The following is a 25,473-nucleotide window of genomic DNA, read 5'->3' as shown; positions in this document are numbered from 1 at the left end:
ACATGACTGGTACCAGACACCCCAATGTGTGTGATGGATGTGGGAGGAGGCGACGGGGATAGTACTTTGAGATGTTGAATAAACATGACCCATAGCTTAGGTGATGCCGCTTACCAGATGGCACCCTCACTGGCTCACAGTCTGCCAGTGGAACTCCCCTCCGATTTGTACCAGCACCTCTGACAGGCCATAGAGAAAGGGGACTCCGAATGCAAGCAGCTGGCACATGAAAAAGGAGTCCAAAGGGTTTTGGGCCACTTGATGCCCAATTGAAGAAATGTTGCTTTGGAGGTGCTGGCTCATCCCCTTGGCCTTGTCACAGAGGCCAAGGGAGTGATGCACCACCCAGCCAAACAAGGAAGTGAAGCTACCTGGGGTTCTCTCAGCCGAGCTGGCCACAATGCTGGCCCGTCCATTTGCATCTGCAGTGGGGCCATCCTGCAGGGGTCCTTTGGCCTCCTAGGAAAGTTCATGAGAAAAAGAGTGTCTCTGACTGAAATACTGAAATCTGAGGCTACAACAACAATGTGACAGGCTGGTTTGTCCCTGTTGATTTTACCAAGCAACCCAGAGCTGTATTCTCCATACATAAATCTTTCTTTAAAGAAACCAGGACATAGTTCCCATAGAGGTCAGTAGGAGTCAGAGTCTAGATCCAGCTAAGTGTACCCCTTCCCATAATTCCCTCTGTGAAGCCTCTAAAGGAGACATGAATTAACCAGTGGTAAAGGGGTTACAGGGCTGAACTGGTAAGACAGGTGGAAAGCCGCTCTCTAGGGAAGGGGAGAAGAGGGGAAAAAAAAGAGGAGAGGAGAGGGGAGGAGAGGGGAGGAGAGGAGAGGGAAGGGGAGGGGAGGGGAGGGGAGGGGAAGTGAAGCAAGTTCCCAGATAAGTAACATACAGAATAAGGTAATGCAAGGAGATGGCAGGCCAAGCCAACTATGTGCAGCCCACTTCCTCCTCAGTATAGGGTAGGGGTTAGTTAGCACTTGCTCCCACCTGGCCCAGACCCTGGGTGGGGAGGGCTGGCAAGGAACAGGGAGGGCTTCTCATCATGCTGCCTCCTCCCCACCAGTGCCTTCCTTGATGAGAACTCTAACAACGTGAAAAATGAATACATAGTTACCCTCGGCAGCAGGATATCCTGCTTTCAGAGAGATGCCCATTTACGAAGGCAAAAATCTTTTATATGTAGTGAGCAGAAAAGGAGGTCTGCATCATCCTCAAATCCAACTCAGAGGGTAGAAGGAATATTACTTTAGTGAAGCACAACATTAGATCATGCTTAAAAGTTGGTTCCCTTTCCAAATCGGATAGCAACCTCATCTCAGGCACTCCCTTCACAAGGGAGGCGGGGATGCAGCAGCCACCCAGCAGGGCCTGCTTGGCTGCATGTTGCCTAGGGACCACACTGCACTGGCGCCCACAGCTTCTCACCCACTTACAGGATGGGTCACCATTACCTTTCCAGACAGAGGAGCCACTGCTGGTCTTTTCCTTTGTGCAGAGCCAGAGAGCCGATAACAGTAGTGTGGTTTACAGTAGAATTTACCTGCAGACAGCAGAAGCAGGAGACGAGGGAGTGAGTTAGATCATCGATTCTGAACATGACCCCCTCTCCTCTAGCGACGGGAGGCTATCACCCTACCCAGCCTCTTATCCAGGGAGGCCGGTCCTTCCCTATAAACTTTGCTTCCAGCTCTCTCCTCCTTTTGCCTCAAGGTGGGGGGGTCTTTTTCTTTGGGAATGTGAAGGCCATTGAGCCATCACCCAATCAGTGCCAGAGTAGAGATGCGAGGCTTACAGGGCAGGGCCAGCAGACAAAGTGGCAGTGTGTGTGGAACAAAGATGTGACCACATAAAAAGTGGGGAGGAGCATTTCTGGGGAAACCAAGGATGAAAACAAGTATGGGTGGAGGCGTGAAGCCTGCAGGGGTGGGCATCCCTGGGCATCAGCTGTGCTGCTCAGCCTCTGTACCCACACGCTCTCACATGGTCTCCCCACCCCCCTAGAGGGTCGGGGTCAGCATTCAAAACCAAAAACTCCTGCAATAACGAATGAGTGGAATGGAACAGAATAAAACAGAATAAAAACCAGAGTGTACTGCGGCACAGAGTTAAATATTATTTCTTAGCACTTCCAGTTACATCTCCATGTGTTTACTAGGTCTTATCATAACATCCATTCCCTACTGGGGGTGTGTCCAAAAAAGTATGAACAACACTGTCCGGGCTTTTCCCATGACGCTGGTAGTGGAATTAACCCATTTTTTCTGACTCTTTACTTTCACTAATGCTCTTGAGCATTAAATGACAGAATTCATTACAGAAACTGTTGAACCCTGTTCTCATTCCTATTTCACCCTTCTCATTTGTAAACAGGGCCCTTTAGACAAATGAGTTTCTTGATCTCAAAGTTAAGAGGACCTAAAACCCAAAGAGAGTAAAAGATAGGATGGCATTCTTTCTTTTTCTCCTTTACCTGGTAATCTGATTCTTTCTTTTTTCCTTCAAAGAAACTGACTGACTTGTTTTTCTTTCACATGAACTCCCTCTCCCATGCTGAACAAATCTATTAGAAAGATATAGTTTGTGGAATTTCATAGATTTTAAAATAATATTCATAATGCATAGTATATTTCCCCAAACAGATTTTCCACTAGCTACTGGCATTTCACCGGGACTCAGAAACACTACATCTCTTAGGATGTAGGAACACCTAGTAACCAAAATCAATCTTACTCCTTGTTTCTTATGAGGGGAGTCAAGTCATAGGTTATTATTTTCAGCATGACCACAATTTCCTTTTATGATCCATAATAAGCCACTCTGCTTTTGTGAATTCTGGCCCTCAGTAAATAGGACAAGGTAAAATATCTGAGTACTTGAATCACGTATGGCTTCTTCCAGTCTGCTCTGTATCTTCTCCATGGGATTCTGATGAGGGGTATTAAGCATGCGGCCTGATGTTGCCCAGCCTAGAAGTGGACACATAACCCAGGCTGGTCAGTCACAGTGCGCTAGGCCTTGGCATGTGAGTAAAGTCAGGCTGACCAGAGCTCTCCTGGAGGATCATTATGGATAATGAGGGAGAAGGGGCAGCCCTTCTCTGGAGACTGCTGTCTATTAATCTACTGCTTAAACTTCAATCTGACTTGGGCTTCTATTACTTGTAACCAAGAGTCTTATTTATTACATCATCAGAAAATACGTTATTTCTACTTTCATTCCTTGCTTCAATTTTTTTCTTGCATTAATTTGGGGTTTTTTTTCCTGCTAAAGTAAAATCCCAGTTTTTTTTGTTTGTTTGTTTGTTTTTGAGATAGGGTCTCACTCTATTGCCTGGACTAGAGTGCAGTGGTATCATCACAGCTCACTGTAACCTCAAACTCCTGGACTTAAGCAACCTCTTACATCGGCCTCCCAAGTAGCTGGGATTACAGGTTTGCACCACCAAGCCCAGCCTATTTTTCTAATTTTAGTAGAGATGGGTTCACTCTTGCTCAGGTTGGTCTCCAACTCCTAAGCTCAAGCAACCTTCTTGCCTTGCCCTCTCAGAATGCTAGGATTACAGGTATGAGCCTGCTGCAGCCAGAATGCCAGATCTTCAAATACAACTCGATTAAATTCAACTGAATCCTCATTATACCCTCCTCTAATACCCTCAATTAAGGAAAAAAGAGGCTTAAGTTTCAGAAACAAATTCTACAGGCCTAGTAACAAAGAAAATTTCCCCAAAAAGTCCAGAAAATTATTTTTTTCTAGGAAGACAGTGCAACATGATATAAGGAACATGAGCTCTAAAATCAGATCTCAGTTCAAACAGTGTCTCAGCCACTCAGGAGCAGAGTGAACTATTTAGCCTCTGGACGCATATTTCTTCACATAGAAATGAACATGCACCCACTTCACAGACCGAGATAATTACACAGATATCACATGTCATGTGTTGTAGGCGCTCCATTAATAAGTACGTCCTCAGTCTGCTCTCCCCTTCTGAGCAGACAGAGAAGGAGGGAAGAGGTGAGGGTAAGGACAAGAAAAAAAAAGTGACTAATTCTCACATAACTGGATTCAATTTTGACTAAAGTACATTACTTAAACATTAATTTTTACTTCAACTTGTTCATATGTTGTTTAAGATACAGCAGGATGCTGCATCCTCATTTAAAAGTGAATTGTGTTTGTAATTTCCCCTTTATAATAATGTATTTTTTACAATTTTAATATCAGGTGTATCTAGATTAAGCAGAATGATTTTGAAGTATTTCTTCTTTTTCTATTGTCTATAAGATTTGGCATGATCTATTTTTTGAAATTGTCTTTTATTTTTATTTATAAATATTAGTTGTCCATTTTTTGAGACTTTGAGAAAAAAAATAATAAGAAGTTAACTGATGACTCCATACTGAACCTCAGAATCAAAGTATTCTATAACAGACATACTGTTATTTGACAATGTGAATGTTACTTCTTCTTTGCATTACTATTATTATTATTGCTTAATACTTCATTGCAGCAATCATCTGATTACTTTTCTGAATGTATTTATCTTTATTCATTCTTTATAAGGTTTTTGTTTCTAGCCCATATCTTAAACATTGTTATTGTTGTTAAATTTTAAGCCTTTTTGATTTTGTGAAGGCAAAAAGTGGAAACCTAGTAAACACATGTATATGTAAAAATAAAAAATAAAGAATCTGAAAAAAAAAAAATAAGTACCTCCTCACACCCCTTCTCAAACTGAACTTGATAGCACTTTTTGCTTTTCAAATGGAACAAAAAAGCTAATTTCTATCTACCATTTACCATGTGGTAGATAGTATTTTAACCACCACCCAATGAGGCAGGCACCACGATTACCCACCTTTTCCCAGGGAGGCAGAGAAAGGCTGAGCAGCCTGCCCGGAGTGCCCTCCTCTTAGTAAACCTCAGAGGCCTAGGAAGCTGGCTCCAGAGCCCATTCTTTTAGCCACTCTGTTATGATGTCTGATTCAGGTTAGTAAATCCAGATACACAAAATGCTATAAATTAACTACAGATTATGTGTGGTTTAGTTGAGTGACTCATTATCAGTGATCTAAAGTAAGGAATCCTGATAATTAAATCTGGGAAAAGGAACTGGGGAAAACGAATGGCCACAGGGCAGGCCTACGGTAAATGGGGCTATTCATTCATTCACCATCTCACTGATGCCAGGATTCAACAGGTACCAATCTAAACAAGGACAGTCCTCCAGGCAAGCAGACTGACAAGGTCTCTGGATACAGCAGACAACCTATGAGCAAGTATCAGACAGCAGTCACCACTGTGTGGGGATGGAATAGGTGTTGTGAGGGGCTGGGAGTGCCTCCTAGAGAGGGAATAAGTGGAGATGTGAATGACAGGAAGCCCATCCTGAGGAGATTGGAGGAAAAGTGCATTCCAGGAGAGAAGACAGCTAAGCAAAGTCCTAAGAGAGCAGTGGCTTCGTCATGTTTATGGGATGAAAAAGAGACCAGCATGAAAGGTACAGCAAGCTGGGGCAGCTAATGGCAGGGCAGTCAGGCTAGATGTGTGATGCCTGCTCCACTGGGACTGGGCTGTGGGTTCTTTCTGCACTGTTAAGAGTAGGAGATGGGCAAGATCTGAGTTACACATTTTAAGACTCCTTAAGCTACTTTCTGACTATCAAGGACAGGGCAAGGAGGCCAGTGGTGCTGGCGGATGATACAACAGCTGGCCTGGGTGTCACCAGCAGAGATAGAGACTTTGAGGTTCGTCACTGCCAAGGACTGCCCCACACAGACCACCTTGGAAGGTAGCAAGTTTTCTCTTCTCAAGATGACAGGAAAAGGCCTGACGTACTGTCTGATTTGGAGTCCTTGTCTTAAGAGTTGGTAGCGATCACAAACAAGCTACCATGTTACAGGAGAAAGAGTAGCTTTGTGTTCGAGCAGACTGAAGGGAAGAATAACCAGTTACAAGGGCAAGCAGATACATCTTGAAGTATATGGTACTTATTTTACCAGTATGGAGTTGACAATGGAACCTAGGGTCACTAATCCCTAAACCTCTGACCTGGAATGAATCCAGAGTTCATTTAGTGCAAACCAGCACTTAGTAGCTGTGTAAACTTGGCCAAGCAACTTATGCCGCCTCCAAACATGATTTCCTAAAATTACAATAAAAACAGCTACCTTATGGGGATGTTATGAGAGATGTGCTATGTGGTCAAGAGCCCAATAGAACTTCTGGGTGACTTCTGTTTGCTTTAATCTCCCTGGCTTTTTTCTTCTCTGAGGCTCTTCAGTTAGATTTCTGAATCACTTGATAACTTCAGTGTCCCTAAATTTCCACTTCTGTCTATAGTCCACATGTCTCCATGGAAGTTCTGTGGAGGGGCTGAGCTGACGAAAATTTTATCTGGATCCAAATTTGGGGAGTTGGTTTAGACTCATGGTTCTCCCTGCCCCAGAATAACATACCCACACTTATCCAGCCTCACCTTGCCCAGCGTTGTGGCCATTCCCATCTGAGCTCCACCCTAATGTGCCACCTCTGCCCCCCTCTTAGCCACAACATCCTTCTCTCTCAAAGTCTAGCCTCTGGTCAGTTACTTTGCTCTAGACTGCTTTTGAATTTCATTAATTTCTTTCTCCTCCAAACTTCTACAAAGTTACAATCTAGACAAAGTAACTGAGCCCTTAATCATCATCCTCTTATGCTGTCTGCTATTGTTTCACGTGCACTAGCTTATCCCTCCGGTCAGAATATGAGCTCCTAGAGGCACATTTTATACTTCACCTGTATCCTCAAGAGCAAAGATGAGCACACATCCATAAGCAAAAATACTTGTAGATTAGGCTGGGCACAGTGGCTCATGCCTATAATCCCAACATTCTGGGAAGCCGAGGAGGGAGCATCACCTGAGCTCAGGAGTTGGAGACCAGCCTGAGCTAGAGCGAGACCCTGCCTCTACTAAAAATAGAAAAACTAGCCAGGTGTGGTGGCAGGCATTGTAGTCTTAGCTAATTAGGAAGCTGAGGTAAGAGGATTGCTCAAGCCCAAAAGTTTGATGTTGCTGTGGGCTATCATGCCATGGCACTCCCCCCAAGGTGACACAGTGAAAATCTGTCTCCAAAAAAACCCCTGTAGATCAATTGGCTGGGTCTTGTGAAAGGATCCACCGATAGGAAGCTAGTAACTAAAATAAAACCTAACCATTAAGGATGTCTATACAAAGTTGGGTGGACTCTGTCCACCCCCATCCTTAGAGATCAAAGGCACTTCCTAAATCGTATGGGAAAAGTGAAACAGAGGATTTGATAACTAACAATTTACCTTCCTTATCTAAACAATAGTCTAATTCTCCCACCACTGGGTAGAGGACCACCATGTTATAAGGACAGGAACTAGCCTTTCTCAGTTCACCCTCAGGGCTCCTTTCCTGCTTCCTCTGAAAGAGCTACCTGTTGACTCACTGTTAGGAGGGCCTGGATGCCTGGAGCAACTAGGTCCTAACTGGCATGTAACTTCTCCTATATGACATCACCTTACATAGTCAAGAAGTCACCTATCAAATGTAAGGGGCTTGATGTCATACTTGTGAGGATTAATTTACTCTCCCATTAATCTAGGCCCCCTCATTACTGTGCAATCAGTAAGACTGCCCATGAGCCCCTTCAGTAGCCTGTAGGAACAGGTGCAGGAGCCATGAGTTCAAGGTCCTCTCATGGTAGGCCAGCCTGCCACTGTCTATCAGACTCTGTCATCCGTGCGCATGATCTGCTACCTTCTACCCTACCAACCTTTCCACTGTAAAAACCAGTAAATGTCACCAAAGACCAGGCCTGAATGCCATAGCAAAGTAGATTCAGGCCCTGTGACATGAGCTCACAATGCATCAGATAGGGGATGGTGAGATGCTGATGCCCTCAGCAGTAATGCCAGAGAAAGCAGTAATGCCAGGCATACTGCAGTAATCTCCAAGAGGCAGCATCTGAGAATCAGGAGCCAGGATCTAGTTTCAACTATCAGTTGTCAACCTTAGGCAAGAAATGTGACTTCTACAGACCTATGATTCTCCTTCTATGATTTAAAGACAAGAAGACTTATCCTCTTTACAGCCATTTTATCTCAAGATCCCACCATAAAGTCAGAAAGCAAGTGAGCTTCTGTGAAGTCAGGAAAATGATTTAGGCAAGTGCATTCCATGCTCATTACCATCATTGCTGGGCATGATACAGCCTGGTGACTTTGGGAAATATTTATATGAGAGTCTTAGCAAAAAAACAAAGGAAGGAAAGAGATGGATGGGAAGGGTTGGGGAGATAGAAGGGAAAAAGTACACAAAAATGCAGCAAAACACTCTAAGGTTCCCAGGTCAAATGAACAAAGTGTCTCAAACACTATTTCTAAGTATGCCCTGAAGAGCAAGCCACCTCACCGTCCTCGATGTCATAGGCATAGGCTGAGAGGCGCAGGGTGGTGGCACAGTACTCGCATTTGAAGCAACTCCGGTGGAAGAACTTGCCCTCAGCACTCAGCCTTTCCATCACGTAGACCCGCTTCTGGCAGAAATAGCATGTGTCGCTGCCTCCCAAGTTCTGCGGGAACTCTTTCTTCATGGAGCCCTGGAGGAGTAGGGAGGGGGCGAGAGGAAGGAAAGGCACCTCAGGGCAGTGTTCTCAGGCCCCTCCCCAAAGTTGCAGCCCTTCACGCGTGAAGCTAAACCTCCCTACATGATTTTGTTCCACAGCAGACTACAAGTATTAATGGCTACAGTTCACTCCACTTTTGGCTCTTCCGGAGAGCAACTGTACCCCTGCAGGAACTGTATCCTATGTGCCTCTGGAGAGCATTGGCACAGGTGGATTCTGAACCAGTGTTAACCAATCATCAAGAGAAAACCCAAGTCAATTTGCTTCTGGTGAAGGATCCAAGATAACAGAATTTCAGAGCAATTAAACCAAATTATTTTGACACAATTCTGTTCTGAGCGTATCAGAAACATATACACTCAGTGTTCTACACACATATATGGGTCCCCTGGACTCTAAAGCAGTCACTTTTCCACACAACTTTCTAAACAATTATGGCAGTCCTAGAAATTCAAACAACCTCCAAAAAAATGACCACATGGCATATACTGATTACTCAGAAGAAACCAGGCTTATTTACCATAGCTGTGTTATGTCTAGCTAGGCAGTGCCCTTGAGACATCTCTTACCAGTTCCTTCTTGTCTAGAAGGGCTTTGGGCGGCTCTTTCCTTTGAAGCTGATTGGCTATCTGCTCAGCCAATGAGCTCACTCCGCCTGTGTACATCTTTATATACTTCTAGTGGTTGGAGATTATAAAATGATCAGAATGAAGAGAAATGAGAAGGAAAATAAATAAATAAATTAAGAAGACAGGGAAAAAAAATCTTAGAAAGGTATACAATGAATACAAGGTGCAGCAACAAATCATGCCCACACAGTGCTCACAAGCAGGCAAGCTGGGTGATAAGAAAAACACCGTGTCAGTGCCACACAGAGGCACCAGCATGTGTGGAAATAGCAGCTGCAGGGAAAAGTGTCTTCATTAGGAGAAAACTCGGTCTCTCATGTCCTTGTGGGATATACAATTCCAGGAGGCTAGAGGGTAGGAAGACAGGATGAATGCAAACAGGAGTAAGAAGGGTCCATACCCTGGTGACTCGGATAACATTTAAAGAATTCAAGAGGAATAACTCCCATGCAGACAGCAGATGCCCATACTAACCACATGTTTCAAGGTGTGGGACAAGGCTTGGGAAGTTATTTCCTTATTTAGAAAGAAATGAAGCTCCTTGCAAATGCTGACTCTCCACTTGGGTAACAAATGTTACTAGTTCTAGTATTACCTGTGATAATCTTCTTCCTCATTAACACTTGACCTGTAACTCCTGTCACATGTACCAACCTTCCTGAGCTTTACTGGAAGAGGTGTTCTCAGTTGAGTCTAATATGGGTTTGAGTGCTGCATATTGAGGCCCCTTGATCTACCCACATGCTAAGGCCAAAGCCTTCTAGACTGGCTTGGGTGAGTTAAACACAAGCTGTGGCCATGCAGACAAGTTGCTTAGCTCGTCCTGGGAAGTCAGAATGTATTTGTAGTCCTGGGGGATGGGGGGGGGGGTTGAGACAGAGTTATCTGTTGCCCTGGATAGAGTGGAGTGGTGTCATCATAGCCCACTGCAACCTCGAACTCAAGTGATCTTCCATCTCAATCTCCCAAGTAGCTAAGACTTCAGGTGTGCACTACCACACTTGGCTAATTTTTATGTTTTTTGAAGAGATAGGGACTTGCCCTGTTGCTCAAGCTGGTCTCAAAATCCTGGCCTCAATCAATCCCCCATCCTTGGCCTCCCAAAGTGCTAGAATCACAGGCATGAGCCACTATGCCCAACCTATTTTTATAGGTTGAAAAAAGATAAACAAGAAAAAATCCAACCAATTTAATCCTCTTTCTGGCAATGCTGAAGAAATAACAGAAGAAAATGTGCACAATTTCACCATAAGTCACTGGCTTATACCTACGGTGGGTGCCCTAGACAGCCAACCTTGAGGCTGTCCCCAGGAAGTTCTTTAGAGACTCCATGTCCAGGTCACCCTTCCACATGCAGATGACCATGACATCTAATGCATGTGTGCTCTTCTCATGAACTTTGTGAAATAAAGGGGCTCCCTACCAAATCAGAGGGACCCTTACTCTAATTCTAACTCAGAACCCTGCCAGGAGCAATTATCCTGGCAATGCCCACAACCCCTTGTTAGGGAGTGGCTTGAACAGACAAACATACAAAGTCACATGTAAGAGGATCACAGGCTTGAGCAATGGCAGGGCCTGGCTGGGCAGAGACAGATAGGAGAAGCACTCTGAGGAAGTCAAGCCTATGTAAATACGGGAACAGACACACAAATGAGAAAACTATTCCCATTTGGCTCAGCTCAGGCTCAGCTGGAACTGAGGAATCAATTATATTTTTCAACTCAAAAATAAGGAGATTTCCAAGGATTGATGCCATTTCCCCATTAATTTCACAGATTATACCTATTAGTGGTTGAGAAAAACAAGTGGCCCTTAGATCCAAACCTTCTTTAGATTAAGGACATTAAAGAAGCTTAGGCTTGGAACAAGACACAGACCAGGCAGAGCTGGGCAGATAATTTAATGGCTGACACTAAGGGAACAGAAAACTGCATTTCTTTCATTCTGTAGCAGACAAGCAAGTGTGTGGGCCAGACATCAAATATGAGACCAAGATAGTGAGCAAGTCCAGGGTCCTCACTGCTCAGCCTGTACCCTTCTCTTCTGACCAGAAACCACCATCCTCAGCAGCTATCACCCTATGCTGCAAAGGCATTTGTCACACTCAGTTCTCAGAGAGGTGGTGACACTAACAAGCACCCCCTTAAGAGAAGTGAAGACTCAAGTTCTAGTTGTTTCTGGCATGAAAAGCAGATGGTTTCCTTCTTTTCACTCCTAAAACATAGTCAAAATGTAGCAATCGCTGGACTTATACTATTGCACACCACATGCAGGCATGTGCTATGACACACAAACTGTGTGGTCTGATACTGGCTTAAGAACAGGAAATATCAAACAGAAAGGACAAAAAGACCCTCTGATTTCTCTAGAAACTTCTCTATAGCTGGATCAGTGCCACTGTGGGCAATAGCAGGGTTCATTCCTCAAATGATTACAATTCAACAGACACCCCAATATTGCACATTCACTACTCCATTTAAGAGATTTAATTACACCATGGTTCATGTTTTGCAACACATTATTATGAAGACATTCAAGTTTAAAAAGCCAGTGGCTGAAAATGCTTATCATTATCTGGTACAGTTAAAATAACGATCAAAATGGGTTTACTTGGACAGAATCTAGCGTGTTAAACACAGTTCAATGAAAGCCAGCAGCCTCTTTAGCTGAGGTGTATACCCACAGGCTTTACACACAAAACACACACACATACATCAGCTTCCTGCAGAGACAGGCCAAAGTTCAGAATTCCACAACCCACTCAGAGCAGATGACATTTGCAAGAGTGAAGTGAGTGGAGGCTGCACAGGGAAGGAAGAGTTTCGCCAAGGCCCAGCCCATGCTACCTGTCGCAAATGCTACCTGTCGCAGGGAGTCGGAGGAGGGAGAGGCAGGGTGGGAGGAACGAAGACTAACAGAAAGCTCCCATTGGTCGACAAAAAATCGACGAGGAGGTTCAGACTCTGGCTATAAAATACAAGATGGAGAAGGAAAAAAAAATCAAAGGAATGGTTAAATTAAGTCACACACTGACCCGAATATAAGCATGAGCAACTCATTCACAGCTTCCCCTTTGCTTTTAACTTGCCCTTGCTGAATGCTTACAATGGAGTATGCTCTAGAATACAGACCTGCAGCTGAGAGCCACCCAGCAAAGCCTCACCCTGTCTTGCTTCGTCCTCCAGCCACTGGCTAAGTGGGTAACGCTGCCAGCCAGGATGCGGAAGGCAGAGTGGTATCTTGCTCTGGACTCTGCAGAGGGCCTTCTCCTTGACCTTAGCCAGGATTTCTCCTGGGAAAACAGATTTTACTATGGCCCCATCACTTCATTAGTCTCACAAGTAGCAGGCACAGAGACAGCAAATCCAGAGTGAAGTGTGCTCCTTCTACATAAAGGCCAGATGTGGTATCTCTTCCCTTTACTGTTAGTGCTCAGAGAAGCTCTGCTTGCCAAGTAGCCAGTGGGATCCCGAGCAATGATCAGGACAAAAGTCTTGAATTTCCCAAGTCCTCTGCAAACTGCATACAGTGTGCACAGCAAAAGCAGACTCAGGGCTTCCTTGGTGGTTGACCCATGTAGCCAGGCACTCTCTGGTCCCAGAGAGCAAGGTGGCTGAAAAGTGTTGGCAAACCATAACCACTTAGTTTCCTACAAGGTTCAGCATGAACCAGGTGGCAGGGGCAGAGTTACAGTCATGGCACTGAGAAGCCCTCTACTCTTCCAGCTCTAGGCAGATCCATCACACCCCCTACTCAGCCGCTCTCACGGCTCCATGGTGTGACAATGTGGAGCGACAGCTACCTGGTGCCTAGCCAGCCTCTGCTCCAGATGCTCAGCCAGCTCACTGGCCCCAAGCTCAGCCCTGGGAATAGAATCAGCAGTACAGGTCCCAGAGGGAGCTGAAGAAGATCTCTGTAGAAGAGCACCACCCACCAAAAGGAAGCAAGAGAGAAGACTGGGTGTCCCCCTGGGGTGACGAAGGGGTCAGAGCCAGTAGGAGAAGTGGGGGATTAGGGACAAGGTAGGGCAGAGAAAGCAGGTGTGTGCATGTGTAGGGTTATGGAGTAGTGGAGGGAGGGTCCTGGAAAGGAACATAACAATGTCCCTCAAAAGTATCCAGGCCCGCACTGAGAAATCCAGTAACCAGCTCAAAAGGGAAAAGAAAGCAAAAGTTCTGCAGCTCTTGCTGCCCGCTGAGCTCAAACCTACCTTTCCCCTCTGCACCACAGCCCTAGACTTCAAATTGTTTCTCTCCATGCCAGTTTCTCCTTCTATTCTACATTCTTCTTTTAGGCACTGTTTCATTGAAAATCACCAGCACCTCATTAAACACGCATTCCTCAAAATGTAGGGCACTGCCCTGCTCAATGAAAATGCCTACTTTCCTTTTTGAGAAGAATATACCCTGAGAAGGGAAAGGGGGGCTGGGCCACACTCAGCACCACGGGAGAGAGCAGCCCAATAAGGGTGAGCACAGTGGAGCAGGGCCTTGGGCAGAGGATGAGAAGGACCCCCACCGCACTCTCTCCTCCCTGACCAGCATCTGATCCTTGCAGCACACAGACTACCTGTTGCTAGCTTGGTCACAGGACACAGAAAGATAGTGCTGTGACTAGCTTCCTAATAGGTCTGATGAGTGACCTAATTTACTGCTTGCCTGTAACTATTTCTCAGACAGCAAAGGCAGAAGAGGAGGTAAAAATAAAAGGCTTACATGAGATTTACAACTAGAGATGATTCTTTACCCTCACTGCAGTCTATTCCCACTCTGAGAGCTCTAAAGGTAGGAAGAACTACGAAAGTTACATTAAATATACAGTCTTCATTAACTGGCATCTGTACCAGTCATCAAACTATGTGATAGACAGTTGTTATCAATAATTTCCCCCCTTCGTTGTTCAGAAAAGACTGGCTAAAGCTTTTCATTATGCACCCCCATCTGTCATCACCTTCCTTCCCTTTCAATCTCTTCATACTTGAAAAATCCCCACACTTTGGCTCTCTTAGGATGTCCACATCAAGATCGCTGATATCAAATGCCAACTGCCTTATTGACCTGGACTCAGCCCCTAAGAGGCTGTAGCAGAGAGTCCAATGCTCTTCTACCACTAGTACATATTTTAGGGTAGAGGTAGTATGCCTTAGAATGGGAAAAGTGGGCAGAGATTGAAGTGCTGAGGCTCTTTATCATATTCAATAACACACATACTTTGGACCTGAATGCTGGGTGGATGAATGCTCTATGGTGAACACTACTTGCTGGGGTCAACACTAATAACAAAAAGAATTATGGCTCTTTGCTGGGTGACAAGAACGTGCAAAAAGCAAGGGGAGGGGGCTACCCCCCAAACCCCCTTCCCTCCATACCCCCCACCCCCATGCGTGCCCCGTCTGCTTGGCTCTCAGCATCCCATGCCATGGCTTCATGCTGTTTTACCCGCTCGTGACGGGGACTCTGCTTGCCACGGTTGTCAGCACCAAGATCCCTGTATGTCTGTTGGTAACAAAGTAGAAACTTAAGCTCCATCCAAGCTCTATTTCAACCTACTAAGTGACAGTGAAAAATTCAGGGCCAGAAATTCAGAGTTCATTTCAATACATACCCCCTTCCCCTACCAAACCCCACTCCCACATAACCATAATCTCATCTCTGTCAAACGTTGTGACCCAAGGACAGCTGTCTGCACAGCCATTCTGCCCACCTGGATAGAGAACTGCAGTTAGTACAAAGGTGGAAGAAACCTATTTCTTTCACATAGTGGCATAAGATCAGAGGTGTTAAATGGAAGGTTTAGAAAAAGAGGTTAAAAGGATAAAGCTTTCCAAAACAAGACACTAGGAAGGAAAGGTGGGGAGATGGAAACTGGCTAGAATAAATGACCATTACAATAATCCAGAGGAAACTCTAAGCTGGGGAGTGGTCTCAGGGACATGCAGGAACATGGGACCAAAGCCTAACTTACTAAAGGGAGAAATGGACAAAGACTGGGAGTGTTTTCAGTTGATAGGAATATATAGGTGAGAGAGATGGAAATCTGTGGACAGGCACGCAGCTGCCTTGCTGATCTGAGGAAAACACTAACACAACAATCGTGGGAACAAGGAAAACCACTCTCATAACTCTTCGGCTAACTAGGGATCACCTTATAACCATGTTCTGGTGGAAAAGCTGATCCAAAGCTTCCTATGAGGCTACTCTCATCCAGGACCCAGAGCATATTGTCTCTGCAGACACAGTAAGGACAGAGCACAGACCCAGATCACTTCTGGCTCCATTATTTACTGTGTGGCCTTGAACAAATTACTTGGCTTTGCTACCCTATGCCTCAGTCTCCTCAACTGTAAAATGGAGATAGGTAGACAGCTGTTGTGAGAATTGGCTGAGATAATACATGAAAAGAACTCAGAATAATGCCTGGGTCATAATCAATGCTCCTATTTTGTTAGCTCTTATTTAGAGGTGAAGCATAGGACAGTTACTAAGCCTATGACAGCTCAGTTCTTAGACTCGTGGACGTAGGCTGGGCCTTTAAAATTAGACATGTTACTAGTGGCCACCTTTTAAAAAGATCACCTTAACGGAGAAAAGGTCTTTCTATAGCTCTTGCCCCTGAAATTAGCATTTTATTTTATAGGAATATACTACAAATGCCAGCCAAAGCCATTCTACAAATAAACTTCATATGAAAGTGTTTGTCACAAATGGACACTTGCTGTCCTCATTAACCATGTCTGTGGGGGTCTACTCTATAAAGCAGTTCTTGAATAATCTGCCTGGAGGGCAAGTGGGTTGGATGGAGAAGGACTGGATGAGCAGAGGGCAGGGGACTCAGAATCAGAAGGGAACAATCTCACGTAGTAAAGTCCTATAAACGCTCCCAAATGCCCATGTTAACCACATCTCGTTGGGCAGCAAGAAAAAAACAACCACTTTAAAGGGGGTCTTAGAAAAATGTGCTGCTCTTAGAGCTTCCGGGCCTCAGATCTGTGACAAGTATAGTGAATAATACAGTTTAAATTTTAGTTTGTGATTGCATGGTCATTTTCCCATGATGTGGGACTAGATAAAACTACTCAGGATTTAAATGCATTACATTGCCAGTCAGGACTTGCTCATCTGCACTAATAAAAGTGGCTTCTGCTACAAATGGTTCCTACAGATGGTCTTTCTTTTTTATTATTGTTTTTAACAGTTACCATTGAAAAAAGTAAGTTCTGATTTGGTGCCTACACTAGCTACCTACACAGGAAGGCAAGAAGAGGCAGACAGGACAACAGAGCATGCAGAGAGGATCACCTGCTGGCTGCCACGTGCCCGACAGGGAGGTGGAGTAAGGGGAGGAGAGAGCGTGATCACTTTTTTGGGGCAGGTCCGAGAACGCTCCTTTTCCCGTCGCTTTTATACCAATAGACACAAACAAAGAGAACATTGTTGAAAACAGTAACCACAGGAAGGCGGGTTCTTGGAGGACTAAAGGGCATTTGCCAGAATGTCCCAACAGGCCCCTTCTTTGCCCTCCATCTTCAACACCAAACCCCTGGCTATCTAAGAGGGTGGCCTGTCAGTGTCTTGGCGTCCAGGGAGGACTTGCACCTTCTGGGCAGCTGGTTAGAACTTGTAGTGTAGCACTTTCCAGATACCAGGGACCAAGGATTTTAACAGGGAACAGAAGAAATGGGCTGGATTATGAGTGGAAAGAAAAAACTAACAAGCCCCCCACCCTGAGGCAAGTACAGAGGCTCCCTCCCAGGGCTGGGTCATATACACACCCAGTGCAGCAAAGGAGCACTGCTCTCTTCTCAACCCTACACACACACTCAGAAGTTCTGGAAAACAACCAAGGAAATACAAGAAAGTACAGGTAACAAGATAGAAAAAAAATCAAATGTCTTTCCCTAATGGAATGCCATACATACACATGTCCACAGCTTTCCTTCACTGTGGCCCCTCTCCCTTGCAAACCCTCATCCTTAGGAGTCTGCCTCTCATTCAGAAGCCCCTCAGCACCACATCAACAATCCCACATTCCTAGGCCTCTCTGGTCCTTTCCACAGGAATTCTCGATCCCTGGCTCAGATGGCTATTCAGATGGAATAGATGCAAGTAAGGCCTGAGAAGGAGGGAGGCTATGAAGTTTTGGGACCTGGGAAAACAGCTCTGTTGTTTATTCCTAATTCACACGACAATCTACTTCCAAACCAAGGCTGGTTAATGCACTGTTGGCCTTCATGACACATTTCTGAGATCAAAAGGCAAAAGGGTGGGGAAGGGAAGAGGCACAGTGTTGACAGAGGAAGGTGAAAATAAAAGTCACTGGCAGGTAGAATTGTTATTCATTTCCCTTCTTCCACACTATGACGTAAGCTGAAACTGGTGCTTATGTCAATTCAACCGTCACTGCCGTGCTTGCCACGCTCTCCTGTCCCAGTCTGATCCACTTCAAGAGAAGCACAAAGTGAGCCACAGTGAGATGCTGCCAGTCAGCCCCTATTCCTGAAGGAAGACGCAGGGCTCAACCATGAGCGTGCATCAAACAGGACCCAGGCACCACTGGAGTTCCTCTGTCCCCAACTTTCTATAGCACCTGGCAGTACAACTCCAACTGTCTTTGGGGGAATAAAATTAGAAGGCCAAGATTCATGATTTAATGCTGAGAAAACATTCTATGTCAATATGGAACATATCACTTGGATGTAAGAACTATGAATCGGTTCACAGTGCTACCTCCCTGCAGCCTCACAAATTCTTAATTCCTGACTTTATATAACCTAAAGCACCTGAGAACCTCACAGGATGCTCACTGTCCATGGTTCCTCACCTACCAAGTCTTGTTCATCCACCTACCCAGTGACTCTGTCTAACTGCCATCTCTGGGGACCATTCTATAGACACACAGAACAACCTGTATGTGACTTCATGGTCCTATTTTGCTGCCCCTCAGCCTGCCAGTCTTCTGCTCTACTGACTGGGATCATGATCATCCAGAAGACAAGGGGCCTTGGCCATGACTAACAACATTCTCCAGGGAGAATGCAGCATGCAGTCGGAGGCTCTCAGACCCTTCAGAAACAGGAGACACAGCAGTCCCACAGAAACTAAGCCTCTGGAGCCCCTTCGGTACAGATCAATCAGATAAAAAGCCCATGTGTAACTGACCACCAGGACTGAGGCCTTAGACTGGCCAGCTCCTCAAGCCACACTTGCTACCTGAGACTCCTCAGCAAGCCAACCAGAAGCTCCATCCGGCAGCACATGTTCACTCACTGGGGTATGCTACTCCTCTCCTTCCTTCCCTCTCTGCTCCTCCTATCTCAGGTGACCTTTATGAACACTAAAGGAGTCTAGCGTTCCACCTAGACTTCAAGGCAGAGGGTAACAAAATAAAATATAAGTAAATTTCTGAAGCATTTTTTCAGAAGAACCTCCCCAAGCCTAGAGAAAGAGGAAGGCTGGCTTCTGTATGAATTTGGACATTGCTTCCAAAGTTCCATCTCTACTTCATGGGTCCTGCTTTTAATGTGTTTTTCTCTTTTGCTTTCTTTTTGAGACAGAGTGTCACTTTATTGCCACATGTAAAGTGCCATGGTGTCATAGTTCACAGCAACCTCAAACTCTTGGGCTCAAGCGATCCTCTTGCCTCAGCCTCCCAAATAGCTGAGACTACAGGTGCCTGCCACAACACCTTTTTTTTCTTTTTCTATTTTCAGTAGATATGGGGTCTCACTCTTTCTTAAGCTGGTCTCAAATTCCTGAGCTCAAACAATCCACCTGCTTTGGGCTCCCAGAGTGCTAAGATTATAGGTGGAAGCCACTGCACCCAGCCTAATGTGGTTTTTTAAATTATTATTATTATTATTATTATTATTTAGAGACAGGGTTTTATGGCTCGGTGCCTGTAGCTCAGTGGTTAGGGGGCTGGCCACACACACCAGGGCTGGCAAGTTTGAACCCAGCCTGGGCCTGCTAAAACAATGATATCTACAAACACGTAGTCAGGCATTGTCGTGAGCACCTATAGTCCCAGCTACTTGGGAGGCTGAGACAAGAGAATCGCTTCAGCCCAAGAGTTTGAGGTTGCGGTGAGCTTTAATGCCATGGTACTCTACCAAGGGTGACAAAGTGAGACTGTGTGTCAATAAAAAAAAAAAGAGAGAGAGAGAGACAGGGTTTTACTCTGTCATCCAAGTGGGAGTACAGTGGCCTGATCATAGCTCATTGCAGCCTTGAAATCCTGGGCTCAAGTGATCCTCCTACCTTTGCCTTGTGAGTAGCTGATACTTCAAACATACACCACCATGTTTCGCTAATCTTTTAGTATTTTGAAGAGACAGGGTCTTACAGTGTTGCTGAGGTGGTCTCAAACACCTGGGTTTAAATGATCCACCTGTCTCAGCTTCCCAAAGTACTGGGATCACTGGCCTGAGATCACTGGTATGACCCACCCTATCCGGCCTAATGTGACATATTATTAAAAGAACAGTTAGCAAGGAACATTCTGCCCTGAGTACAATTTCAATAAAACCCAACTCACTGCTCCCCAGGAGATATCACTTCATAGTATAAGAGGCTAGTGGAGTTGACTGTGGAAGATGCTGATGGAATCAAGGATCAATTCATCTGACCACTTAGCATCTTATAAATTCTAACAATAACAAACCACAGGACAGCCTATCCAGGCTCCACTCCCTACACCAGGAACTTGCTCAGCTGTGACATGAGAGAAAATACAGCGCCAGCCTCCACTCCCCTCACTGGTTTTCTGTCATAAACCAGGTGTCTTCATCTACTTTATCTGGTACTACTTAGGATAAGCAGTTTTCCAGGAGACATTACAAAGATTTTGGTGAAAATTCCCAAAGGTGTCCATGAATACCCTTGTCCAGGCTTTGAAACAAACAAAAATGAGAGTTCAAAACTATGTTCTTGGATAACATTTTTCTATTTAATGTGAAAGTCTCTACCACCCCCACTCTTAGACTTGTCTGAGTCAGGAATTTCCCTCCAATAGTCACAAGGAGACAATCTAGCCAGCAAAAAGGTGGCTTGAGAAAAACATGACAACAGCAAAACCCCAGGGGCTGAGATACCTGAATAATTTGCCACTCAGCTTGAGCTAGTTTCAAGCCAAATTCACAACACAATCCACTCTTTAACTGATTTCTCAAATCCCAAGGAGTTAAACAAATCATTGACTCAAATCAGCACTATCTGCTAAATGTCTTCCCAGAGTCAGTACTCAAATTAGCACGGAGACCTCCTGTCCTGTGAACCAGGCTTCTGACGTGCAGGCCTCAGCTATGCCTGGCTCAGGAGGAAGACAGGGGTGGGAAGGCCTGTGCAGGCACCTGGCAGCTCCTTTACCTGTTTCCACTGAGGGGTGGGAGCAGGGCGACCCTGCTCACGCAGGCTGCAGGACGGCAGGCTGGCCCCACGCACTTGTGTCGGCTGTGACACACAGGCAAGTGTGGGCAGGGACAGGACATGGAGACAAAACAGAATAAAATATGTCAACGTAGATGACACAAAAAGGTACTCCTGGAAGACAAACACACACTCCTGAGAACTGCGGGAGAGGAAGGTCAAACAACACTTAGAAAGTCACAAAAGGAAAGAAATACCCTCCCTCCTAAACAAAAAGCAAATAATAAAAAAAAAAGGAAAACAGAAGCTATGATTCTCCTTATCCTTTTTCCAAACTCAATGCTCTGTGAGTCTAAACTACTAATTCTGATATGGAAAACTCATCTTCCTTATGTGGGCTGGGCCTTAGGCTGTCAGAGCCTCCAGGCAACCTCTTTTCTGTGAACCACCACATGGGAAGGCCGGAGTACAACGACTACTTGAGATGAAATGAACTGTGCCAGACTCAACACAAAGTTGGCTCCACTGTCCAGTCCGCAGCAACGATGAGTATGTAGAAGAGACAGAATGAGAACACAGAGAGAGGGTAGGCCCCTACCCTCTAGCTGCTCTTCCCGCTTGTCAGGGAGTTTACAAGAAACTTTCGGTGTGAATCTCAAAATGAGCCCCTTCTCTTGTATGAAGTCTGAGTGACTTTTAGACACTCCCTAACAAAGGCACTTCAAGTCAAATGTTCCTGTCTAACGCCTGATATATGACTTATGAGAATATCATTTAGCATCCAGAAAGTTCATATTCATAGCGATATCCTAGGAAAATAATCTGCAACACACCACAGAAGCTTTATCGCAAGAATGTTTACTTCTGTATTTTTTCAGGAAACAACTAAACTGTCCAATACTAGTGCAACAGTTAAGAAAAGCAGGGTACCTACACGTTCTAACAGGGGCTTCCAAAGAATTTGGAACAACATGGGAATATGCCTGAAGTTAAATAAACAGCAGAATAGAAAAGTGACTGTTAAAAATGACTTCAACTATAAAAATAAGAAAGCCCTAAAAAAAGATGAGAAATGAGCAAAATATTAACAGAATTATAGGCACCTTAATTACCTTTATTATATTTTTTAGCATTTTCTTTAATAAACATGTACTTCTTTTATAATTCAAATATGTCTATAAATACTGTGTTTCCCCAAAAATAAGATTTACCCCCAAAATAAGTCCTAGCAGGATTTCTATGCATTTGTTAAATATCACCCCAATCCCGATAATAATAATGCATGCCACGCCATGCATTTTGGCATGGAGATGAAGACACTGAGAAAAAATAAATATACGACAGTGTCTTATTTTCAGGGAAACATGGTATATATGTATGCACAGATATACAGATACAGATACACATCTTTTAGATCCCTCTGCTGATTCTTGTCACAGACACGTCAGAATTTTGAGGATGAAGCAGCCCTGAAGGTGTAGGTGAGCTTTTGAACCACCTAGCTACCCTACTCAAAGGGAAAGCCAGACACTGGTCTTGAGCCCATGAACCTGGGGGGCCGTGACACAGCCCATCTCTCTTGACTCTAAAGACCCCTCCTTCCTATGTGCCTGACTGAATATGGATGGGTGAGTGGTGAGATGGAGCTTACCTGTCTCCGTATGCTGGTGGACTGTGCAGGCGCATTCTCTTCAAATTTGGCCAGCAGCTGGGTTGCCATATACTTCACTTTGTTCTGGTTCCCAACAGAAACATCCATCCTTCTATCCGTCAGAGTGCTCACGAGTGTTGGTCTTTCTCCTCTGTGGCCCCGGGGAGCTTCCTCCTGAAGGACACCAAGCACCCAAGAACCAGCTCTGTTAAAGGAGGCCCCTCCAAATGCTCTTCCCTCAAAGAAGAAATGTGGTCAGGCCCAAGCATGGAGGCTGGCAGTTGTGCTTTAGATCAAGCTCAGTAGTTCTCTTCAAGGTTCTAATGTCCACATGGAGTCAGCAAGACTCTGGTACACAGGGTAGTATAAAAAGGTACTCAGACTTGTGCTAGTCAGGTCATATCCCAGAAGAGCCACTGTCCTTTGCCAAATGTAGGACTCCAACAGACAACAAGATCTGAGTGCACATGTGTTCTATTTCCCTGAATGCTCTCTAGAAAATTAAACACAGGCAAAGGCCCAGAGAAAAAGTATTTGCCCACAGAAATTCCCATAAAGGATGAGTATGACTAGATCTAGCAATACCAATGGGGAATTACAGATTTAAACCAAAAAGGTACAATTCGGTATTATCATTCTAACAGATCCCACGTGACTCTCACCTCCTCTGATTGACTGGTCTTTCTCCTCTTTCCAGCACCATCCAAGTCCTTCTCCTTTTTATCCTGTACCAAGAGAGGAAGGAAACTGCATTATTCTAGTCACCATACCTTGCCATTAGTTTTGCAGCCAGTATAAGATTCCTCCACACACCTTGGGAGAACGTTTCCGAGAGATGGTCTGTCCAAGTTTGCTTAGGAAAGAGATGGGGGATTTGGTACTGGCTATCAGGACTGCTTTCTCCTCTGCATTCAGGTCCAAGGTGTCTGTGAACAGAAATCAACAATGTTTAAGGACAGCTCTTAAGGGTGCCAGAGAGTCCTGACCAGAAGTACTCTCCTTTGTAGGTGGCTCACAGACCCTCAGAAAGCTCCCAAGGATAACTGGCTGTGATAGAGCACATGAATACCAGGAGGGAGCTCCACAGAGGAAACCACACTTGGGTCTACGTGCTGAGCCTTCTCTTTTCCATCTATGTAAACAAAAATCACTCTTTCCCTCAATCTACTTCAGTTACAAAACCCTATACTTTTACTTTTCAAAAGGTGGAATCTGCACAGGATGATTAGTTACAGCAGAGTCCTGAAGCCTCACTTTTATGATAATTACTTCAGGACAAAGAGGGAAAGAGAAACAGGAGTTACCCCGGGGTCTTGGGTTTTGGTATATGTAGTGCCATGCTCTGAGCTGCACACAATGGAGCGCTCTCAGAATGGGCATATTAACATTAGAGTTATGGATTTCTGTTGTAAAAACCACATATCTTATCAGAAATAGCTATAGATGCCTATAAGAGTACACAAGATGGAAAGCACTGGAGGGTGGTATAAATTCTGTTGACTCTAATACTTTATTAATAACAATAGTAATTTTTAAAGTAGTAAATAACTGAATCACTAAGTGATTATTATTAAGTGTTTTCATTTGCCGAACATTTTTCTTAGAATATCACAATGTAATTATATATATTATCCCCATTTTACACATGGGGGCTTCTGCACTAGTGCCTCCTGGGCCTTACCACTGGAGGTGAGTGAGTCCTTGAACATCTCGTAAAACTGAGTCAGGTACATCACCATGGACAGCTTGTCGGGCTCCCCTACGGAGGCCATTTCTTTGCCTGTCATGATGGGAGAAATGCCCAGTTCCTTCTCAGCAATATCAAAGGCCAGTTGGTTATTCTTCTCCACATTTTGCTCATCCAAAGAATCAAAATCTCTGAGAAACGGGATGAGGAAAATGTATCAAGATGGGTAGACTGTCCCCAAACCACAGAACACATGGAGTCATAGCCATTTCCTCAATCTTTTGGCTAAAATCCAGGGTGCCACACATCACTGAAATCTGACTGCAAGCCTGTTTATCTCACCTCTTCTCTTTCCTTTTTTACAAAGGAAATGCAGAGCATCCTTAAGAAGAAATGATTAAATATCTACCCAATACAGGAAAAAAGAGGGGAAAGTTGAAAAACTTTCACTTTTCCAGTAACACAAATTTTTTACTAAAAACATAAGCTCAAAAATAGGAAGTATCTTTAACATGTATTCTTTTGCACTTTGCATGTGATGCATATTAAACTAATGTCAAATAATGACAAATAGCCAATTTCAGTAAGTCTGCTCCTAAAGCCCTAGGATTATCACCCAACATGCCTCTTAGACCTGAAAAGCTATTAATGTACTAAATGAGCTCTTATAATTCTTTCTCTCTCTTTTTTTTTTTTTTTTTTTTGAGACAGAGTTTCATTATGTTGCCCTCAGTAGAGGCTCACGGCAACCTCAAACTCTTAGGCTAAGCAATTCTCTTGCCTCAACCTCTCAAGTAGCTGAGACTACAGGCGCCTGCCACAATGCCTGGCTACTTTTTTTGTTCTTGTTGTAGTTGTGGTTATTACTGTTTACCAGGCCTAGGCCAGGTTTGAACCCACCAGCCCTGCTGTATGTGGCTAGCGCCCTAACCGCTGAGCTACAGGCACCGAGCCGAGCTCTTATAATTGTTTTTTAGCCTTCTCCCGAAGGGGAAATTCCAAAACTTTTCTCCAAAGATTTTTCCATTTGTTAAATTTCCTGAGTTGTTAAATTTTCTTGAGTTTTCCCAAGTATTTAGATTAATAAACATTTCCTACTGGATTTTAAGCTTCTTGATACTCAGAGTAAGAACTGATAGCATTGTTCTTTAGGCAATTTCAAGGTAACCTGGCAGCCTTTATTTTGTGTTAACCTACTGACCTAATAGCATTTTTTCAAATTCTTTTTCCCTGTAGGTTAAGCTTATTAAACTGAGGAGACTCATCCTGAATGAACTCATTGTGGTCTAAACAGTACCGATTACCTCCTCATTGCTGTGTTCTGCTATGAGTTAATTCCCTACCTAGATCTTCTCTAGGCAGCCTAATCTAATAGGACACGTCCCCTCTGCCCCCACGCCTGCCCTCCACTCCATGTGCTAGGTTCCCTCAACAACTTCTGCCTGCACTCTTCTTTTCTTGCCTTCCCTTTGGAATATAGCTGATTCACTTGGCACAT

General features: G+C 44.5%; 1 protein-coding gene across 4 annotated transcripts in view; it reads right to left on the bottom strand.

The window, feature by feature from the left end:
• MICAL3 (microtubule associated monooxygenase, calponin and LIM domain containing 3) overlaps positions 1 to 25,473 on the bottom strand; it is a 201,239-nt gene that overhangs the window by 71,811 nt on the left and 103,955 nt on the right. For 2 of the 4 annotated variants that reach the window (XM_023517064.1, XM_023517065.1), the window contains exons 13-20: positions 23,970 to 24,166; positions 23,102 to 23,214; positions 22,951 to 23,013; positions 22,289 to 22,462; positions 20,638 to 20,721; positions 8,429 to 8,615; positions 1,464 to 1,552; positions 372 to 459 (exon numbers count right to left, since the gene is read on the bottom strand). In XM_023517064.1, the coding sequence (XP_023372832.1) occupies positions 372 to 459; positions 1,464 to 1,552; positions 8,429 to 8,615; positions 20,638 to 20,721; positions 22,289 to 22,462; positions 22,951 to 23,013; positions 23,102 to 23,214; positions 23,970 to 24,166 (995 nt within the window). The remainder of the gene's footprint in view (positions 1 to 371; positions 460 to 1,463; positions 1,553 to 8,428; positions 8,616 to 20,637; positions 20,722 to 22,288; positions 22,463 to 22,950; positions 23,014 to 23,101; positions 23,215 to 23,969; positions 24,167 to 25,473) is intronic. The other 2 variants (XM_023517066.1, XM_023517067.1) reach the window with 1 other exon arrangement.

This window comes from Otolemur garnettii, unplaced genomic scaffold, assembly GCF_000181295.1.
Source record: "Otolemur garnettii isolate 467f Iridium unplaced genomic scaffold, OtoGar3 scaffold00104, whole genome shotgun sequence".
In the NCBI taxonomy this organism is placed as follows: Eukaryota; Metazoa; Chordata; class Mammalia; order Primates; family Galagidae; genus Otolemur; species Otolemur garnettii.
The sequence above is the reverse complement of the archived record's forward strand: the minus strand, read 5'-3'. Positions and strand labels throughout refer to the sequence as shown.